Source organism: Peromyscus leucopus, unplaced genomic scaffold, assembly GCF_004664715.2.
Source record: "Peromyscus leucopus breed LL Stock unplaced genomic scaffold, UCI_PerLeu_2.1 scaffold_922, whole genome shotgun sequence".
NCBI classification, from domain to species: Eukaryota; Metazoa; Chordata; class Mammalia; order Rodentia; family Cricetidae; genus Peromyscus; species Peromyscus leucopus.
The window spans coordinates 25,294-45,338 of NW_023505863.1; the positions used below are offsets into that span (position 1 = coordinate 25,294).

The 20,045-nt window shown below is 39.1% G+C and overlaps 1 protein-coding gene across 3 annotated transcripts in view; it reads right to left on the reverse strand.

Annotated features, from left to right (window-relative positions):
* Positions 1-12,876, reverse strand: part of LOC114681989 (cytochrome P450 2J3-like) — a 28,976-nt gene extending 16,100 nt beyond the window's left edge. Inside the window, exons 1-4 of one of the 3 annotated variants that reach the window (XM_028855745.2) lie at positions 12,474-12,872; positions 5,992-6,154; positions 3,096-3,245; positions 2,575-2,735 (exon numbers count right to left, since the gene is read on the reverse strand). In XM_028855745.2, the coding sequence (XP_028711578.1) occupies positions 2,575-2,735; positions 3,096-3,245; positions 5,992-6,154; positions 12,474-12,683 (684 nt within the window). In that variant the 5' untranslated portion in view covers positions 12,684-12,872. The other 2 variants (XM_028855746.2, XM_028855748.2) reach the window with 2 other exon arrangements.
* Positions 12,877-20,045: the final 7,169 nt, after the last annotated feature.

A 20,045-nucleotide genomic window follows, 5' to 3' on the forward strand; every position in this document is an offset into this window, starting at 1 on the left:
CAAAATTTTGGACTCTCAATTTCATAAAACAAATAACAAGGAATACAAAGTCCAGACAGATTCTCATGCAATAATTGTGGTAATGTCAGCACTCCACTCCCATTCCTGCATAGGACATCCCAAATAAAAAACCAACAGAGAAATCTCAGAGCTAAACTGTTGCTGGAGGGTTCTCTCCAGGTTCCCCAAGCCCCGCAGTCCCACAATCCACTTATAAAATAATCACTCAGATGCTTATATCACTTATAAACTGTATGGCCGTGGCAGGCTTCTTGCTAATTGTTCTTTTATCTTAAATTAACCCATTTCTATAAATCTATACCTTGCCACGTGGCTGGTGGCTTACCGGCATCTTCACATGCTGCTTGTCCTGGCGGTGGCTGCAGAGTCTCTCCCCTCAGCCTTCCGCTTCCCAGAATTCTCCTCTCTCCTTGTCCCACCTACTTCCTGCCTGGCCACCTACGTCCTGCCTGGTCACTGGCCATCAGTGTTTTATTTATATAGAACGATATCCACATCACTAAACTGTACCATAGATCTAATGGACTTAACAGACATCTGGAGAGGATTCTTTCCATCAAATTAAATAAAATATTTTCTTCCTAGCTGCACCTGAAATTTTCTCTAAAATAAAGACTCAAGTCTTGCTAAATACAAAAGAATGAAATATTGTTATATCCAAATAGACCATAGTGTAATGAAACTTAAAATGAACAGCAAGAAACACTACAGAAACTACATTGCTGAGGTCCGTGGGAATATACAGCAGGTGATGACTAGTATTTAACAGGTTGACCCACTAGATGGGAATCCCCACTTGATGAAGCCCTGGAGTTACTGATTGTACTGACTTCAGATCAAATTCAAAGCAAACTAAGCTGCCCCTGCAGAAAATACACAAGGACAAGTTCCCAAGTGTCTGTTAAACCAATGTCAGACACAAAGCAACTTTAGTAGATATAATTCTCTCAGTAGTTGGCTTTCTGCACATACTCCCAGTTTACGTTATAGGCTCAAGGTTCAGCCAATTGTTATTGTTAAGTCCTGAATTTCAAGTCACCTTTGTTCTGTCTGTGAAAGAATTACATGTACAGCCAAGTGTTGCTCACTGGCCAGTCAATGTAACCTACCTAGCCTGAGAGAAACTGTGACTTATCATGTTTTATGAGAATGGGTCAAACCCTGAAAATATAACATATATTTGTCCAGAGTTTGGCTGGGAAAGTAGTGTGTGTGTGTGTGTGTGTGTGTGTGTGTGTGTGTGTGTGTGTGTACTGAAAAGGAGATGTAGCTGAGTATGCAGAAGGAGTAATGTGAGAGAGTGAATGAATGAGAGGATGAATGAGTAAAGAATGAATAAATGATGTAATAATATGGAGAGGAATGTAGCAGAGTAGAGAGAAGTAATGTGTATAGAAGACAGATGTAAAGCTATGTAAAAAAGAGATGTCATGGAAAATGGAGTTGTACAGAAAAGTGATGTAAATATGCAAAATAGGTATGTGGGCTGTGTGGAGAATGTTTGGAGAATGTAACAATGTGGAATTATTTATGTAGAGAGAGTTTTTCAGAGAGGATTTTTTCAAGATATAGTAAAGAGAAAAGTTACCATCAAAAAGCATGTGTTTCCTTATTTTTCCCCTCAGATAGAAAAAGTCTATCCTTTGCTGCATTCATGATTTTTTTTTTTGGCATACCCTGGTGGTGACTGGAGACTGGTCCCTCCAGTTACTGAGAATACACAAATATATAGACACTGAAAAATAAATTCTTGAATAACAGTGGCTCATTGAAAAAATATGGAGAAAAATGCCAAGCTCCTAGAACCAAATAAAGATGAAAGCTCAACCTATCAGACATTTCAGAGATAGCTAAGGCCAATTCTAAGACAAACATTTATATAGGGATAAGCATAGGGACATAGAGCCCAGCAACATGGGGGTAAAGATTGGATCCCAAAGGGCTACATCTAAGGCATTACAATATTGACAGCTTCAAGTAAATGGACATCTAAATAGTGGAACGAGTTTTTAATGTTTACTTACCTCTTATGTCTAAATGAAAATATAAGAAAAATGAGTGGATATGGCAACATGAACACTTAAAATATTCACAACAATGTTATTAATAAAAACTTTAAGTGAGAAACAACTAAATTTCTAACCATTGAGAAAAGATTAATGAACAATGACAAAGGGTTAATAAAGAGGAGCATTGTACACCGGAGGAGAGCTAGAAAGTATACTTGGGTTATGCATGTAAGATATAAGGTATGGGAGAGAGAGGAGCAAAATCAACAATAATATCTCCATACTTTAAAAAAAAAGCAGGATTTGGACATACATAAATATCACATAAATTTTGGTACTTCATTAAAATATTAGAAACACTTTGTACACAGTAAGTTTTCTTATCAAAAACTTCCAAATCAAAAGATCAGTTTGTATCAAACTCAACTTGAAGACATTATATTTATCTTCAAAAAGTTCTGAGAACAAAATGAAAGAACCTACCTCTACTTGAATTAGCCACAGCCCAACTTTCTCCCAAATTAAAGGAAGCCAGAATGCTTACATGGACCATCAGTGAGGTACCCAAACACATGGCCTCATCCAGTAACCTCAGCAGCTTCTGAAACTGACGGTCATGGTACTCAAAGCGTTCACCAAAAGTGATGGAACAAATGATATTGGAAACAGCATTGTTGATCTTGAAGTGAGGGTCAAAAGGTTGTCCTGGAAGTGGATAAAGAAAAAGATACATCTTTCAAAGATATTGGTTTCTTAATTCCATATAACAGAGAACCATAAAAGGCTCTGGGTATAGCTTGCTATGAGCCTTAACACAGACCAAAGAATCTGTCAGTATCTGGGAAGTCAGACTGATGACCAGGCCTTAAGTGCAGTCCTGTGTCTAAAGACCATCTGTGTGCCTAGCTGCAGAACACCTGGGCAGGGTCATGGCTACATGTTCACTGCTCCATCTTCAGTGCTCAGCACAGTGCAGGCCCAGGACAAGCACTTAGACACTTAGTTAGAATCTTTTCAGTGAATGAAAGAGCCACAACCTCCAGCACCTGCCCATGAGATGCCCACCTCCCTCCTCTCCTATGGCCTCCACAAGGTGTCGCGATTCCTCCTGCATGCGCTGTTCTAAGCTCTTCTTTCCCAGTCCAAAGTTCCTCAGTGTCATCAGGGCAAACCTTCTTTGTTCCTTCCATGTCTGGCCTCTGGAGAAGATCAACCCTGGAAAGAAGAGATTCAGGGTTATAGCATTGTGATTCTGATCTAAAATTACCTGAGAAACTTGTTGGGAATGGGTATGATGGAAGGAGAAGGGCCAATAAAAGGCTTGTCAGCTGTCTAGGCAGAATATCACAAAGCAGGGAGCATAATGGCTAGCATTTCCTGGTGGTTTGCAACATCACACAGTTTTGTCAGTATTTCTAATATATACTTTAATTTAGTACTCTTAGAAAATCCAAAGGCTTATTACCAGAATGTTCCAGGTCTATTACGATGGATAGAAAAATGAGATACAAGGAAAATGAAAATTTGTAAGGGAATGTGGTTATTAGGTAGTTAATGAGGTGATCAAATTCAAGTCTTCCCAGAACCAATGCATCTATACTTTGTGTTCAATGTGTTCACATTTTTGATTAATATATATGTATATTAATATGTATAAGTCTTCTTATCTATGTCAAGCTAAATGCCAGGAACCACTCCTGGTACCACAATCTGCACTAGTTCAGGTTCTCTAAAGCAGTGGTTATCAATCTTCCTAATGCTGCAACCCTTTAATATAGTTGCTCATGTTGTAATGACCCCCAACTGTATAATTATTATTGTTGCTAGTTCACAACTGTAGTTTAGATACTGTTATAAATAATAATGTAAATATCTGATATTTGCAATGGTCTTAGGTGACCCCTGTGAAAAGGTCGTTCCATTCCCCCAAGAGGGTCATGACCCACAGGTTGAGAACCTTTTCTCTAAAGGACTAGCAATGATAGAATGAATCTAGAGATATTAAAGGGGTATTTATTAGAATGGGTTATAAGCTAGTCCAAAAGTGACTGTTTCCTAATAGAAAGGCCAATAATGCTATGATTGTTCAATCCATGAGGATGGATGTCTCATCTAGTCTTCTGTATTCATTGGAATCCTAAAGCAGTAGATTCTAATACCCGTGAAGGAATTTTTCAGCAGGATAGTTGAACTTGCCAGTGAGAGTGAAGGCAAGAAAGCAAAAGGCAAAAGTTTCCTTTTTCCATGTCCTTTTATGTGGGCTGCCACAGAAGATGTGGCTCAAACTTAGAGTGGGTCTTCTGATCTCAAATGATCCAGACTTAGGATGGGTATCCTCATCTCAAATAACCCAATAAAGCAAAATTCTTCATTTGTGTGCCAAGTTGCTAGGACTTTAGTTGATTCCAAATGCAGTTAAGTTGACAACCAAGGTTAGCCATAAAACTCCTGGTGGAATTCTCTCAGCATCCTGGCATCTAGATCTTGGAGTCATGTTGGCTTCCCTCTGGCATGCCTGGATTTGCATTTATAAGGCTTCAATGCCATCACCCTGGTCTAATCCACAGTCTAGTATTGCAACTGGAGTGGTGTGTAAGCTCCCACCCTTCATATTGAAAACAGGTTTCCTAATGCCTTTTCTCTAGTCTCTGCCTGACATCCTAAGATCTCCTCTGCTCAAAAGTTTTCCCAGGTGTTAGAATAAAAATCAACATTTAGCAAACATTGCTTGTGCTCTTGTGATCAAGGTCAAAAGTATCAAGTGCGCTTAATTATGTTCTTTAAATATCATGTATGCAACACTGGATGTCTTTCAGGTCCTTAATACCTTGCTCCTTCTTGTCCTTTCAAGGATATTATATTCCCTTGACTAATTATTTTTTAGATGTCATTTACTCAGAGGAACTTTTCCAGAATCCTTAGACAATGTTAGACATCTCTGATAAAAGCTTTCTTTATTGATACCACTTTACTATTTAAATCCCTGTTATTAACTTATACTGTCCTGACTGGTTTTATGTCAATGTGACACAAGCTAAATTCATTCTAGAGAGGGAGCCTCAGTTGAGAAAATGCCTCCATAATATAGGGCTATAGGCACATCTCTAGGGCATTTTCTTAATTAGTGTTTAGTGTGGGAGGGTCCACCTCATGTGGGTGGTGCCAACCCTGGGCTTTTAGTCCTGGATTCTATAAGAAAGCAGGCTGAATAAGTCATGAGGAGCAAGACAGTCAGTATTCCTCCCTGGCCTCTGCATCAGCTCCTGCCTCTAAACTCTTGCCCTGAATTTCTGTCCTGACTTCCTTTGATGATGAACAGTGATATGGAAGCATAAGCCAAATAAACCTTTTCTTCCCCAAGTTTCTTTGGTCATGGTATGTCATCACAGCAGCAGTAACTCTAAGACCCATGTCTAGCACTTAGCTTCTTATAGCACACAGAAAGCATCTAAAATGCTGTTTTGTTGAATTAATAGATTTTAGATTCTGTTTTCAACTTATAACTTTATTTGATGATAATATAAAGTATTTATACTAATAAATTATAGCATTAGCTAGGAGCTTAGAAATCCTCATGATTTTAATGATAGAATACAAGCAGCTATAAGCAAGATGTAATAGAAAGAGAAGCTGACTTACATCCGTTTTCCTAGGGTTGGACTGGGAAAATGGTTGTGTTTGGGGCTGTATGTCTGGCTGTGTTTGGTGCTGTGGTTACTTCCTATCAAAGCATCTATAGTTAGTTTTACTAAACATGTGGTTTCACTCAGTCTCTACTAGGACACACTACAAATCATCTTATGGGTGCTTTCATTCAAGAAATATGGTATCCAGCTCCCATTAATGATGGCATTTCATGAAGGGATTGGCTTATGGGAGTGTTGTATGAATAAGGCATATAGGTGCCTTTTATATAGCATGAAAATTGCAATACATCTCTTACAACACATAAAAGACTTACCATTTTCATTAAAGATATGTTTTTGTAAAGGAAATATAGGGCGACTGATAAAGTTTTCATCCAGGTTAGTAAAGGCTTCTTTGATTAAGGGCAGGCTACTTATAATCACTGAAGACATGATTCCAAAATCCAGACTGATAACATTACCATACTTCTTCACAAGCTGAAAGATATTGCAATGGTTAGAGGTGAGTGTGCTCATATATGTGTGTCCAGGGATGGTAAGCATACATGCAGCAAATGGTAATCATATTGACAAGTCCTCATTTCCTTGTGAATGATAACCCTTGGTTTGTGGAAATGGTTTTGATTTTCTTTTCTTTGCTACTGCACTAAACTCAAATTCACAGCAAGAATGGAATTTACCTATACAAATTCATTAACAGGAATCACTGAGTGGATGGTGTTATAGTGTGTATCCTTAGAAGAAGGCTTGAGTACATAAATTTGAATAAATAAGCAAATTCTTTAACTCCAGCATTCTGCAGTCTAGGGAAGGCAGAGAACACAGTGTATGCCACCTGCCAAAGACCAAGGTCTGTCTGTGCAAGTCTGCTGTAGCAAGCACAGAATAAGAAAAATATTTTTACATCAATTGATTGATTGACTGATGGTGTATATGTGTGTCTCCTGTGTGTGTGATTGTGTGTATGTGTGTCTCGTGTGTATGTGTTTGTTTGTGTGTGTGTGTGTGTGTGTGTGTGTGTGTGTGTGTATGTGTGTGTGTGTGTGTGTGTGTGTGTAATGGGTGGTGTTGTGCATGTGGAGGTCAGTGGACAATTTTCAGAGTCTGTTCTCTCCTCTCATTGTGTGAGTCCAGGTGATCGAATTCACATTACCAAGTTTTGCAGCAAGTGCCCTTACCCACTGAGCTACCTCTCTGGCTTGCAAGCATGGAATTCACAGTAAATAAAAATACCTTTTAATGACCGGGCGGTGGTGGCGCACGCCTTTAATCCCAGCACTTGGGAGGCAGAGGCAGGTGGATCTCTGTGAGTTCGAGGCCAGCCTGGACTACAGAGTGAGTTCCAGGAAAGGCTCAAAGCTACACAGAGAAATCCTGTCTCTCAAAAAACAAACAAACAAACAAACAGAACCTTTTAATGGTTTGCTTGCATAAATAACTATGATAGCAGAAGCAATAGCAAAATAACTGTGGCTATTTAAAGAACAGAATGTGATTTAGAGGAGGGCTATGGTAATAGAAGCAACAGAAAGATGGAGAAGCAGAGCCTTGAGACAGCACAGATGGGTCATGCAGCAGATGGGTCACAAAATTCTTGCCTAATATGAAAAATTCAAGTGTGTTCTTAGGAGTCTGATCTGATAAGATGTTAAAGATGAATAAAAGGAAAAGAAAGAGAATGGAATGATCATCAACTCATATAAGACATCCTAACAGTGACTTGGAATTTATTAAGTAATTTTCCACATACAACAATCATATAAGGTATACTTAGAACCATTGTATGTTGGGGTCCCATTGTTACAGTTAGCTTAAAGAACATGCTAACATCTAACCTGTGTATCACATGCCCACTTCAGTCTGATAGGACTTTTTCTTGTTTGAGTAACATTCCTATAATAATTCTGTGAACTACTACAGAGAAAGCTAAGAAATTATGAGTTGGAGAGAAGTACAGTTCACACATGCTCAACAAGCAGCCCAGCTTCTTCACTGACCTCATCCTGTTTTAAATGATGTCATTTTAATTTTTTTTTAAATATCTCATCCCTTTACTACACTAGACATTTGTTAAACATTCCATCGAGGCACTGCACAATTGATTTCACTTTCTATCAAAGGCTAGGCCCAGAGCCGCTTGTCCATCTAGATTTCATATGCTATCACCATTGATTACCAGAATCCATAGGACTCATTTGACTATAGACTGTTCTGTGTTTTGCCTGTCATGCTAAGTCTGGGAGTAAATATCTCTAGTTATCAAATGCCATTTTTCTTCTGCACAGGATTTGTGGAGACAGTAAGTATTGAGTCAAATCATGTAGGTTCAAGCCCTTGTTTTGTCATTATCTCACTGAACAACATGGGGGCATCAGATCACCCTTTTCCTCAACAGGTTTACTCAGTGGAAAATGGAATGCTAGTAGATGACTGCTAACATGACTCCATGTGTGCTTATCATGGAGTCTGAATGAAGGGGAGCATAAAACCCAAAGGGAAGGTCGTGGGTCAGCTTGTGAGGATTGTTTCCTAATAGCAGGAATTAAATCTTAATTTACCTAAATTGTATCATTTAATTCTATTGGTTTACACCCAGATATCAAAATGTAAACCCATAGAAAATACAAAATAAAGGAATGAAATATTACTGGGCTGGCATGATGTTCCCAGCCTCAGTGTCATCATTTCCCATTGCTGCACCAAGGGACACATCACCCAACCTCATGTGACTGTGTAGCAAGACACAGATCGAATATTTTAACTCTGACAAGATAAAATAAAAGCATGTCTTTTTATTCTTGCAACGTATAACAGCATTTGCCAGGAGCAAAATTCCAAAATTTACTCTCTTTTGCCAAAATACAAGAAAACTGAGGTTCAACAGGCCAGAGATCTCTTTAACTTTCTGCTTCTATGCCCTGGAGTCAAACACCATCAATATGGGACCCTATAAGGGGCTACCGTGGTGAGGTTCATGGTTGCCATCTTGTCACTTGGTGTACCTATGTGTCTGTCCTGAGTTGAGTCTATGAGCTGAACTGTTACTTCTACAACTGAACTGCTATACAGAGAATTCCCACAGAATCCCGAGAAAGAATTATGGCTCACATTCTTCTTTTGCAGTAATAAGGACATCCCTTCCCTATGGGACACTTATGGGATGACCACTGGCATTTGTCCTGTAGTGAGGTGCAGCTGCATTTTTCTGATGGGGCCATGCAGTTTGCAGCCATCTTCTTGCTTACCAGCTCGTGCTGTGCTGCTGAGACTGGGGAGTCAGCAGTGCTGAACACAAACTGGGGCTATTCAGATCAATATACAAAGTCTTAAATTTCCCTTTGAACCGCCACTCACAAAAGTGAGTTCCCAGAGCTTCAAAAGCTCGGTAAGTAAAATATGGCCCTAATGTGTGCATCAGTCTTACAGTACACCACACAAAATGTCCCGTCTGACATTACTTAGTTCATTCACTAAGACTCAAGGAAACCTCAATTTTATTGAGATGGCACACATGTTGGAAAGATGGGAGAAATAAATATTTCAGAATAGTTATTACAAAATTATTCCAAATAGCGGGAAATCTTAACAGGGAAATGAAAGATACAGGTAAGAGAAGCAAAGGGGTAAATTCGAGGACCGACAGCTGCCGTGGTCCAAGTGGAGATGTGAAGATAAAGCTTGGCAGACAAGTAACGTGAGAACAGGCCTGGGCAGTGGAGAGATGAGAAGCAGGTCTACCGTGCACAGCACACAGAAAGCAGAGGGCAAACAGCAAGACCCAACACCACAGATATCACAGCTGTGCACCAATGTCCTGAAAAGCAGGATAAAGAAAATGTAGATGAGAGCATACTTGAAGAATGGTGGAAACTTCCTAGTCTGGCAAAATACAAACCTTCCATGAAGACCCCAACAGCATAAAGCCACATGTAAAGCAAAACCACCACAATCAATATGGAAACGGAAAACAAAATCTCTTCAAAGCAGAGAGACAAAACAACAACAACAACAACAAACTTTAATACTTATGGTGAAACCACCAAGGCCAGCAAGGGAACAGAAGGGGAACAATAAGTGCAGCAGATTGTCAACCTAGTGTTCTAAATCATGGGAAAGACAGTGTGGGAATGGAGGGGAAAGGCATTCTGAGGTGGGGCAAAGCTAAAACATTTCCTTCTGCTATAGCCTCTTCTGTTGGAATGGAGAAAGACAGTGCTTGAGGTCAGAAAGAAAACCGATAACTCGAAAGGTCAGAAAAAAGACAGTAATGGAGGAGGAGTAAGGGACAAAGACAACAGACTTCTCTGCTTTTGAGTTCCAGCTGCACTGGACACTGAAGAACAGGTCAGTGTGGGATGTGGGTCTCAGTGTGTGGGGACAACACCTGAGCAGTGTGTCCTAGAGGGGAGAAGTCTCCCCTATGTTTGCAGTCTCTTTACTTCACATGGAAAAGGTGTTAGCAAAGTCTCAGGAGCTGCATGTGAGTGTTGACCAACACCGAGCAGTGGCTGGGAGGACAATAAAAGAGAGAGAAAAAGTGAATAAAAAAAGCATCTACTCAGAAAGTGTCCAAGAAGCTCAAGGGAAGATAGGAAAGCAAGAATGAAAACAGAGCAAATAGACAAACCGCAAAGCAATGGAACACTAGGTTTAAGTGTTTATATATAAACTGTAAACAGAGGTGTTCTAGCTTCCCCAATTAATGATGAGATTTGAATAATAAAAAATTACTCAATTATATGTTGTCGAGATGAATGCATTTCTAGTATTGTAAGTAGATAAAAATAAAAGGACTGAAAAGCATATGCCTTTCACATACTGATCAAAAGGGAGCATGCAGGGTGTAAGAGATCAGAGAAAACTCAGGCAAAACAAATTTACTCTGGATAAAGAGGGTCATTACATGGCCACATGGTTAAGTCATCAAACGACCTGCCAATCTTAAATGTGTACTGTGTACACAGAACAGACTTTCCAATTAAATGAAGGAGAGCTCCAGAACTGAGTGGAGAAGGGGACACTCTCCCAGTGGAGCTGGAGACTTGGCTGTGGCTTTCTTAGTAACTGATAACATCAGTAGGTGAGCAGTCAGTAATGATGTAGAAAAAATAAGGCTCAGTAAGAGAGAGCTAACATCTATACAAAACTCTAGTCAAGAGGAGTAGAACACACACACACACACACACACACACACACACATACTTTTTATTTTAACTGCAGAGTCGCAGGGGTTTTACACACATTTCTTAAAGTGCCAGGGTGTATGTCTCTATCATAATTTACTATTAGGTCATCAAACAGACCTTGGCATATTTAAAGAATTCAAATCATACAGTGTGTTCTCTGACCACAGTGGAATCACCCTGGAAGTATGTCAAGGATAAGAAATCCTCCAATTATTTGGAAATTAGCTGCGTGGTTTTGTTGTGGTGGTGGTGGTTGTTTGGTTGGTTGGTTTTGGTGTTTGGAAATAGGGTTTCAGTCTGTAGTCATGGCTGTCTGGGAACTGGCTCTGTGTACCAGGCTGGCCTTGAAATCACAAAGATCCACCTGCCTCTGTCTCCTAATTGCAGGGATTCAAGGCCTGAGCCACTACTGCTCAGCCTAGCTATGTATTTCTTTTTTTTTTTTCCCCTTTTATTTTATTTTACAATACCATTCAGTTCTACATATCAGCCACAGATTCCCTTGTTCTCCCCACTCCTGCCCCCTCCCCTTCCCCCCAGCCCACCCCCCATTCCCACCTCCTCCAGAGCAAGGCCTCCCTGAGGACTGAGATCAACTTGGTAGACTCAGTCCAGGCAAGTCCAGTCCCCTCCTCCCAGGGAGAGCCAAGTGACCCTGCATAAGCCCAGGTTTCAAACAGCCAACTCATGCAATGAGCACAGGACCTGGTACCACTGCCTAGATGCCTTCCAAACAGATCAAGTCAATCAACTGTCTCACCTATTCAGAGGGCCTGATCCAGTTGGGGGCCCCTCAGCCTTTGGTTCATAGTTCATGTGTTTCCATTCGTTTGGCTATTTGTCCTGTGCTTTATCCAACCTTGGTTTCAACAATTTTTGCTCATATAAACCCTCCTCTTGGATATCAACGTGTGGAAGGCTGGCTGCAAATAGATCCATATCTGTCACCGTGCACAAAAACTTAAGTCCAAGTGGATCAAGGACCTCAACATAAATCCAGCTACTCTGAACCTGCTAGAAGAGAAAGTAGGAAGTAGTCTTGAATGCATTGGCATCAGAGATCACTTCCTAAATATAACACCAGTAGCACAGACACTGAGAGAAACAATCAATGGGACCTCTTGAAACTGAGAAGCTTTTGTAGAGCAAAGGATACAGTCAACAAGGCAAAGGGACAGCCTACAGAATGGGAAAAGATCTTTACCAACGCCACATCTGACAGAGGACTGATATCCAGAATATATAAGGAACTCAAGAAATTAGACATCAAAACGACCAACAGTCCAATTAAGAAATGGGCTACAGAACTAAACAGAGAATTCTCAACAGAGGAAACTCAAATGGGTGAAAGACATTTAAGGAATTGCTCAACATCCCTAATCATCAGGGAAATGCAAATCAAAACAACTCTGAGATAAGCCTGTCAGAATGGCTAGCTATGTATTTCTTAAATGAGCACTCACAGAAGCTAACTAACTCTTTGGCCTGGGGTTAGCCACTGTGAGCAAGAGTTTTAGAGTCCCGCTCACCTCCACGCAGTCCCGGAAGTCGCAGACCCAGCAGTTCAGGATTAGGTCAGGACAGAGCCAGGCACCCTCCTCCCTTCCTACCTGTTGGACCGCCAGGTGGGGCTGCTTAAAGTCTATCTGGAATATGTTGCCCACGAAGGGCAGGCGTCGCGGCCCTGGGGGGAAGTTCTTGGGGCGCCGGCTTCTGAAGTAGTCAGACAGAAACAAGAAGACGACAGCAGCCAGCAGCAGAGTCCGGAAATGGAGCGCGGCCCAGATGGCGGCCACCAGGGAGCCCGCGGCGGCGAGCATGGCTGGTATTAGAGCAGACTCCAGAGGACTGAGGGTCTGAGCTGAGGCTCAGGGCTCCTAGACTTACAGGGCTCTCGGCTAAATCTATTCCTGTCCCCTCTGCACCACACCCCTCCGTTTCCCCCGATGCCCTTTGACCCAGACAGCACAGACACCCTGTCCTCACAGCCCCACCCCTCCTAAACCGAGGTCTTAGCCACTCCTTCCTGTTACCCCAGGACCCAACCCCCAAGAGGAAGCTCAGAGCTCTCTGCCCTGCCCCTTCATAAGCTTAACTACATAAACCTTCAAATTTCAGTTACATTACGAACTAAGAAGAATTTGGGTTTAATTTGGTAATTATAACTTACACTTACTTATAAACTACTTTGGCACTATGTACGTGATAGAAAACCTAAGCACCCATAGTCAGTATGTAGATGCACATAGCTGTAACAGAAGGTGGGTTCTTGGTTGTCCAATCTGATTTTGGAGCTTCTACTTACATCTGTAACTTCCCAGTTTTAAAGTTGCACCGTTTGGCCTGTTGTTGTTTCTTTTCTTTTTTGAGCTTTAAGCAATTACTAATTGCAAGTTTATACTCACAGTTGTGAGGGAATATTAAGCAGAAACTTGATTTTTAAAGACCCAGAACTCAATCTGAGCAGTAATGAGGCTTTAAGCAGGTTGAGCAGTCAGTAGCGTGGTTTTAAAATAATGTTTATTTCCTTTACTTTAAATGGGAGAGATAAGAACTTTGAAATACTTAGATTTTGAATGGGACCTTTTGTTGGGATTCTACCTCCCTTCTGAAATCCTGATCATGAAAAGAAAAATTTTAAAATCAAAAGATTTTTTAAAAGAAATATATCCTTTTTACATGTATTACAGCTCAGTAAAAGTTGTAACTTTTTCATTTATATATTAAGAATATTTTTGGAAACAATTCATTTTAATAAAGATTTTAAAAATGCATTTCTAAGAGGCATTCTGATTAACATAAAGCATTTTATGTCATATAATCCTTATTCTTCCAATAACTATTACCTAATTGAAATAAAATTTTAATCAATTTTTTTTCATTAGAATCTGTTTGGAAGAAAATCTTTGTCAAAATCTATGTGCATAACATTAAATCTTATAGCTTAATGAAACATTAGTCATATAATTCTGATGAATGGTGTTTTATACAAAAAATATTTTAGGGTTTTTATAAAACATTTACTAGACCCCCAAATACCATTTTAATAAGTTTTAAGAACTTAGCCTAGCTGTATAAGGCAGTATATATTTATCAAGCCTTTTAATAAATAACCAAAACATCCACATTTATAAATGTACTTGTGCATTTTAACATCCTACATATATATATATGATTATATATACACACAAATATCTATCAGTACACAATGCAAATAAGTAAAAAATTAAAGTGATCACAAGATTTGTCAATCTTGTGATTAGTATTTGTGTGGGACACAAAATAGCATGTGGAAATAATTATCAGAGACAACCTAGACACAGTTAAATGCAATCCAGCTGTGCTCAGTATAATAATCAAGTAGAAAGCTTATATATCCCTATCTCTTTATGATATGAAGAAGGTTGAGTAAAATGATGAAAAGGTCAAGTTTATCATGTGGACTTAAGACAACATCCTTTTCTATTAGAGCTAACTATCTGAGCGTGAAATGTATTTACAGATAAAACGACCACACTCAATGTTATTTCAGTTTAAAAAATTCTCTTTTAATTTGTGGTGGAACTAAACTACATTTCCTATGCCTGCTTGCATATCTAAATGAAAGAAGGGGAACTATATGAAAGTATGGCATCCTGAACTGACTATCAGCTACTTGCTTAGTGCCAATCTTGCCTGTATTTTATCCTGGTCTACATAAAGATGATCTGTCCCATATTTATGTGACATTTGGTCATCACCAATGTTTAGGTGGCTACTTTTCCCTCTAGACATCCCTAGTGTCCTTATAGATCAGAAATGATTTCATCTACCAATAATCTGGGAGGACACATGCTAAGTTCCCCACCATGATGAGATCCTAATACACATCTGGTACAAAGTCTAAAGACAGCTGGAGTTTTAGCATCTTAAGACATCAAAAGGCATTGAGTCTTATTTCACCTATTTGGCCTATAAAAGTCAGCCCCTTCTCAGAAAATCATGGGGGTGGGGAAGCAGGCAGAGTCTCTTTTGTCTAAGCAATTAACCTTCCATTAAACAGAGAACATGAAGATCAGGGAAGAAGCAGAAAGTCCCTTGAGTAGTTTAGGGGAGATGACACCATCCTAATGTGATTTGAATCCAGAATGTGCTGCTTTCTCAAGCAGCCCCCATTGTGTCTCAGGATTCTCTTTTATAGGCCATATAGAGTGGCTCGGGACATTTGGGAGCATAGCCTTTATGAAGACGTCTCCTAGAAAAGTCACATATTATTCATCTAGGGTTTCGATGGGACTATATTTCTGTCTCTGATGCCAGTGATACTTTTCAATACTAAATGGGAACCCAAGGTAACTTGCAAGCCATGCTTAGCAAGAAAGATAAGGTAAGTGATGGTCAGGCAAACTCACCAAAGATGCTTCAAGATGGATTCTGGCATGAGCACCTACAAACCTTGGTTGAGATAGAGATATAGCTGTACATTGTCATCTACAGCAGCCTGGAGAGTTCCCCTAGACTTTCTAGTACCCAACTCATGCCAAATCAGGATTTTTGGCTTGTGGTATAGTAAAAAAAAAATCTTTTAGTGAAAGCTTAAGCAAGAGGATTAAGAGAAAGAAAGCTCCTCAAAGGGAGACTAAGACATCCAAATGGAGGTGAGAGAGAGATCTCCAGTGGGAAGTAGCCTTTATGAATTTTAAGCATAGCATGGGATATCCTCTGTTTTTTGTTTTTTTTCTTAAACTAGGCCATAAGCATTTTCTCTTTGGAAAAGAAATTTTGCTTCACTTGAAGATAAAGAATGATGAGACAAAGTCGGAGGACGATAGGTGAGGTATGAGTGTGAAAATAGTTACATTTCTTTGACTGTTGATCAAATCAAGGGAGATTGAAGCCTCAGAAAGTATTCACCAAACTCCACCTTGAAGCAGTTTGGATAGAGGGAATCCATATTGCTACCTGTCTCATCCAGTGAAAAGTGGTTTATTTTGAAGGGTTCCACATTTGGGCACCATAACTGTTGACACAAAACACAAATTTCACCTTAAAGAATAAGATCTACTGTAGTTGAAAGTTTCTCTGGTCCCACCTGGCCCCACGGTCCCATAGCTGCTTACAAAATAATCACTCAGAGGCTTATAATAATTACAAATTGTATGGTCTATGGCTTCAACTTCTTGCTAGCTAGCTCTTTCATCTAAATTAACTCATTCCCCTTAATCTATATGTTGCCACATGGCTGTGGCATTACCAGCCTGATGACATCTTGTTGCTCCTTTGGCAGTGGGATGGTATCTCCTCACCTCCACCCTTCTTCTCTCATTATCTCTTTTGGACTTTCCTACCTGGCTCCATCCTGCCCTGCCATAGGCCAATGCAGCTTTATTTATTGTCCAATGGGAGCCACACATATTCACAGCATACAGAAAGACATCCCACAGCAATCTAGTTTATTCTGGATATAAGTATAAGTAAGCATGACCTAAGAACACAGATTGAGTTAACCCTAAATTCCATGTTCCAATATGGTAACAATTTCATGAAGTGTTATAGTAAGAGAAGTCATAAATCATGGGACTCTTCACATACATTGATGGACCCCCTCAGAAATCTCTGAGGCTGTTACCCTCTGATGATAATCACAGTCTTTTAGTTGGTGCAAGTCAGTCCTCTGCTCAATTAATACATCCCAAAGTTTACACTTTAGGTCATATACAAAGGTCAATTAGTGACTAATAAGGGCTCTAAAGATAATCTGCATCTGGCCCTGGGCCTGCAGCACTTCAACCTCTGCACAGTCATTACAGTTCTAATCAGTTAATCAGCCTTGCAGAAGATGTTGAGGAAAGGTCTTTATAGGAACATCCATTCATGAGAGCACATTGAGGAAATCAAAATTGATGTTTGTGTAACCATAGAAAATACTGGGGTTTTTTTTTCTATTTTTTTACCCCCTGAATTATAGCAGATTAGATTTTGTAAACTCAAGTTGATTTCTAAGATAGTTAGGGTGAAACGATCCTCCCCCAGAGTTCCTGAAAAAACAAACAACATTCTAGCCACTTCATTTCTGTATTTAGTTTCGAAAATATTGTTAAAATTGCTATTTTTGGTGATTGAAAGTGTGTGTGTGTGTGTGTGTGTGTGTGTGTGTGTGTGTGTGTGTCTGTGTCTGAATACTTTGGAGTCCTTTAGGAGGTAGAGGCTTCTAGAAGAAGTAAGTCATTCTAGGTGGATTTGAGTTAGTTTAGTTTGACCCCCCACTTCCTGTTTTCTCTCTCAGCTTCCTGTGTGAATACTAAATATGGTCTGGCTGCCTCCCCATTGCCTGGTTGGATGAGCCTCATACTCCTGGTGCAATGCCTTCACCATTATGACAAACTCTGTCCTCTGGAAGCATAAGGCAAAACAAACTGTTTTCTTTTCTAAGTCAATGTTTCGGAAGGTCAGCTTTATATCTTGGCAAAAGAAATGGAAGGAATGTAATTGCTAAAATACTTTCTGCTCATCAAACTTAATAAGTAAATTTGAAAGATTAATTTTAGAATTAATTAATTAATTAATTTAGAGCTCCCTGTGTATGATTTCTGGGCTTTTTTCTATATGAGGTAGACATATGTTTTGTCTGTATTGACATGTATTTTTATCCTTTATTATATGAGGTAACTGTTAATTGATGATATATTTTTGTTGTAAATGAAGTTATGAGTCAACATTTTAATATCTAACTTGGTGTACAAATTATAAGATTATCAACATAAAACTAGTGTCACAAAAAGGCAGTATTAGGTTTTAGGGTCTCTGTTTCATTGTATCAATAATAAGAATATTTGTGTTTGGAACAGAAAATGTTCTTGTAATATCTATAGATATATATAAAATCTATGTAATGATAACAGATATAACATGACAAAATGTAGAAAGTTTGTTTACTTTTCAGTTTTCAGATAAGTTTCTATGAATGTACAATGTCTATGTCTATAAGTGTCATTCACTATTTGTTTGAAATATAGAAAGAAGTTGATAAGGCTTGTAGAAAAATAAATCATAAAGGAAAAAAACTCTATGTTTTTAGCTTGATCATAACAAAAGTACTGTTTATAAGGGGCTTTCTCTCCTTTATAGTTAAAGCAATTAGACTTAGAATATTTATTTTATTTTAATGAGATAGGAAGAGGGTTATCTTTAAAAGAATTTAGAGGCCAGGAAGTTGGTAAAGGCACTTGCTTCCAAGCTTGGCAACCTGAATTGGATTCCTGAGACCTAAGTGGTAGAAATTATTCACATACACGGGTGTACACACACACGCACACACACACACACACACGCACACACACACACACACACACCATTCAATAAATTAAAAATAATAAAAACTATTTAGTACTTTATGTGTGCTGTTAATTTTATCAGACATTTGGCAAAGTTAAAGTTTATTTAAGTATCAGCTTATGTTGAAGTATAAATAACCACTTTTTTAGGTGCTTGTTGAAATATATGAAACATGAAATAAACCCTCTTAAGCACTTCAGAGCATACATATCAGTAATTTTAAATACATTCACACTTTTTATATTGAAAATTCATACAATATTCGCTGGTGGCAGTTTCCCCTCTCCATCTCCTCCCAGATCCTCCCCACATCCTACCCATCTGACTCTGCACCTTTTTGTTTTTTAATCTTTAGAAAACAAACAGGCAAATATAAAAAGAAAACAACCTGTAATTTTTTTTAAAAAATAAAAAAGCACAAGAAACACACACACTCCATAACAACACAAAATTAGAGACCATAATATACAAGCAAAACACAAGTAACATAAAAAAAAACATTATAAGAGAAAAAGTTCTACAAAAACATCATTGAGCTCTTTTTGCCATCTACTACTGGGAGGGAACCTGTCCTTAAGTGTGATATTTATACCCAGTGAGACACTATTGAAGAAAGGTGACTTTTCCTTTTCAAGTGATTGAAATGAAGATTTACAAGCAAGTATTTTTAAGTGATTTGAGGGATGGAAGGTGACTCAGTGGTTAAGATCAGTGATCATTTTTACAGAGAACCAGACTTTGGTTCTGATCACCCTTATCAGGTGGCTAACAACCACCTGTACCTCCAGCTGCAAGAGATATGATGCCATGGCCTCTGTAATTTCCTGTACTCATATGCACATGCCTGTACATATGCAAATACACATGATTAAAAAAACAAATATTTTATTTTAAAAAATTGATTCAATGCATTTAACTATCTATGTAACTTCATATCTCTATAGACATATATAGAGCTGTGTGTCTAAACTTTATGTAGTAAGTAAAAATTATCAGAATTAAAGGCATGTTTTACATGAAAATCTAACACTAACTGAATGTGCTCTACCTGTGTCCTTCCTTGTATTATGCATGATATTTGTGGATGAGACCTATTTCACCACAAGACTTAATGAGAAAAACTGAGTAGGGAAATGTAACCATCTTGGCAGGAATGAAGATATTCAGGAGACATTTGGGCACCTCTTTTCATTATCAAACTACTGAGATTTTGCTTTGTAAGAAACTGAACCTTCTACAGGAAGGAAAAGACTAGGAGCTAAATGCCAGAAAGAGAAGGGATTTGTCTCCCAGAAAGGGATTTCACTTGGTACTGACAACTTGTCAAGCCACCTTAGAGTAGAGACTAGATCCAAGACAATGACCATGAGTGGGATCCCATCATTACCTAGCTATGCATATCCCTGGACCCATATTTAATTCAAACCTCATGTTAAAACTCTAAAGGTGGATTTGGAGTTGGGGACACTGGACCTCTTTGATCTTCTTCTCAATGTGTCTACATTGAATAAACCTATTCTTTCTATTCATGAAATCTTATTTATGTGACCAGCTGAGCAAGGCAGACAAGCTGGACTTGTTAGGAGTTGCTGGGGTCCATCTTCTGACTCTCCCAATTCTGGGACCAATCTAAACTTCAATTCAGAAGTATCAGGATCAGGGTATGTTAAGTTCCATAAATGGACCCACAGGCTGAAGGCTAAATTTGTCTATCAGAGATCAGCATCACCAACCTGACCAGCAACAGTGGCTAACACAACCTGGATTGAGGTTTGTAGATGGTGTAGACACCTGGATGGTTGGGCAAAGCAGAGCCCACTCCCCAGGTTTCTTGGCTCCCTTACTACTCTATTCTAGGACTCCATGCA